At 42.6% G+C, this 2,500-nt stretch overlaps 1 protein-coding gene across 1 annotated transcript in view; it reads left to right on the forward strand.

Moving 5' to 3' along the window:
* The first annotated feature begins 198 nt into the window (after positions 1 to 198).
* The window catches only part of LOC138018757 (genetic suppressor element 1-like), a 32,453-nt gene continuing 30,151 nt past the window's right edge, over positions 199 to 2,500 (forward strand). Inside the window, exon 1 of the mRNA XM_068865441.1 lies at positions 199 to 2,367. Coding sequence (XP_068721542.1) covers positions 340 to 2,367 — 2,028 coding nt within the window. The 5' untranslated portion in view covers positions 199 to 339. The remainder of the gene's footprint in view (positions 2,368 to 2,500) is intronic.

Below are 2,500 nucleotides of genomic sequence, written 5' to 3' on the forward strand. Positions count from 1 at the left end.
GCTAATATTTTTTTGGTCAAGAGTGCTGGATTTCTATGTCGAGCTTCTTATTTTATTTCGTCGCTGTGGAAGAGATTCAAAGAGATTTCTTATTTCTTTGCCACTACAAAATTGATACTCGTCTCAACACAAAAGGCGCTAATCAGCTGAACCAGGTGGACGAGCTCGCAAAGTGTTGTGGGTATAGTCAACAACAAAGCCTTTTCTCATTGTAACTGTGCATTTGTGCACATCAGTATTCATTTTTTTTCATTCATGCTCTCCGCATTGAATGGATTCCAGGCTGTTTTATTTAAAGTCTTGTGACTCTATCCTGAGGGCCATCGTAGGGTGAAAGTCATGGTTAAGTTAAACGGGGTAAAAGACCGTAAGGATTCGGCGTCAACTTCGAGTGGTGGTAGCTTGATCTGTTTCATTTGTGGAGCGACAAATGCCAACTGGCCTGTCTACTGCAGATCTCGAAATTCGGAGAAAATGCCGTATTTTCCCTTTCTGGAGTACCACGATCCAGCTGAAGGTGCTAATCCAATGGATAATGAAACTGGTAGGGTGGATTCTTGCACGGTGTGTTTCTCTTTTCTAACTCAACAATGGCATGCTTTCGAAGCTAACGAAACTCCAGTAATCAAACGAATTTATTGGCTTAAAAGGTCAGGACCTGATACGGGCGGAGATCGAGCTGCAAGCCCTCAAGTGAACTGCCATCTTAAGGGCGAGCAGTCCATTTTTGAGGACTTTAACGCAGTCACAGGTCACGATAATCAAGCTATAGAAGTGAGGTCTGAAAAGTGCACCGATGCTCAGCGTGAATCTTCGGGTGGGAGTTACACCGGGATTGTGTCAGCTACAGATGGCACGAATGAAATTTATGAAGACACAGCTGGGACCTTGGTGGGCCATATTTCTTTGAATTCTGTCTCTCGACGTTCCGGGGGTCTGGAGACGTGTTATATTTGCAGTAGGAGAAAGCCGAAAGAATTCATGAGGAGTGTACATACAAGACCTCAACTGAAAACGGAAACTCCATTTTATCCCTGCCTTTCTCGACATCCGGCACCTACCACAGCAAGGCAGATGGATTACTTAGGGAAAGTACTTGTCTGTGAAGCTTGTCAAAAATTTTTATTTCGCCAGTGGCAAGTTTTTCAGAAGAATTCCACCCCTCTTGCTGAGAGACAGTACCAACTGAGATCCGACCCCTCCCTCCCAAGGGAACAACAATCCCACTTGTCAACAATGGTTTGTTATATCTGTGGAGTAACACAGCCTGCAACATCAGGTAGATTTCTTTATTCCCGCAAGCATGCTCCTGGTCACCCATATTATCCATTTCTGAACAATCTACCAACACCAGAAGGTGCAATGCCCTTAACAAAGCAAGGTCTTACAAGAGCTTGCAGTGGATGTCGCAAGTCACTGATTAGACAGTGGAAACAGTTTGAGGCTATGGGCATCGCGGAAGGAATACGGGAATACAGAATACGCAATGAAGTTGTGGTACAGCCAGAAGGAAACATAATAGAATCTTTGGAAACTCCAAATAAAGTAGCATGCTACACATGCGGCCAACAGTGTAGTGAATCTGATCTACAACCAGTTTATTCAAAGGCAAATTCTAATACTTTGAACAGTAATTTTTATTTTCCTTTCTTAGTGTTACTTAAACCTCCAAATGGCTGCCGACCCCTGGACTCTGAGGGGCAAACTGTTATATGCAAGAAATGTAATGAACAACTGAGAATAGAATGGGAAGAGTTTGAGAAGCTAAACACACCTCCTGAAAAACGTTCTTATCTACAGAAAATTACTTATTTGTTGGCAGAGGATGCAGAGGGCTTGTCAGTATGTTTTCTTTGTGGAGTTTCAATGAGTGGATCACTTAACTTCAAACTTTATTCCTACCCTCATAGTGGAAAAGGGATTTATGATGGCGGACCTTTTTTCCCTTTCTTGTCATCACAAGAACCTGCACCAAAGGCTCAACCAATGGACAGCGAGGGTACAATAGTCACCTGTGAAATATGTTACAGCAACTTAATGAGGCAGTGGAATGCATATGAAGAGTCGGACATCCCAGGAGATTCCAACAGATGGCTACGGAAATACGTGGTTATGTCTGTGTACTGTTACCTCTGTTGCAACCAAGTTTCAAGAGCCTCTTGCGGAGCTGTAAACAGGCGGCTTATATCATTCCCTTCATCTCACCAACCCCCTAAAACTGGGATTTTAATAAACAATGGCAATGATGTTGTTTTGTGTAGCAATTGTCAGACGAAAGTGCAAAGAGAATTGGAAGCCACGGAAGATTCTAGTAATGTAACTGGTGTAAGGCAATTACAGGAGCAACAAAATCAAGAAAGTGTTGAGGTGAGATGTACATGTCTATCTGTTTAAAGCTCTGGCTTAATGTTGCAAAATTGTTGGCTAACATTTTGAAGCATGAAGCCAACCATATAGATGAGATGAAATTGATGGAACTTTTTTATCCAATGCATTGTGA

The sequence above is a fragment of the Montipora capricornis genome, chromosome 10, assembly GCF_036669925.1.
Source record: "Montipora capricornis isolate CH-2021 chromosome 10, ASM3666992v2, whole genome shotgun sequence".
Lineage (NCBI taxonomy): Eukaryota > Metazoa > Cnidaria > Anthozoa > Scleractinia > Acroporidae > Montipora > Montipora capricornis.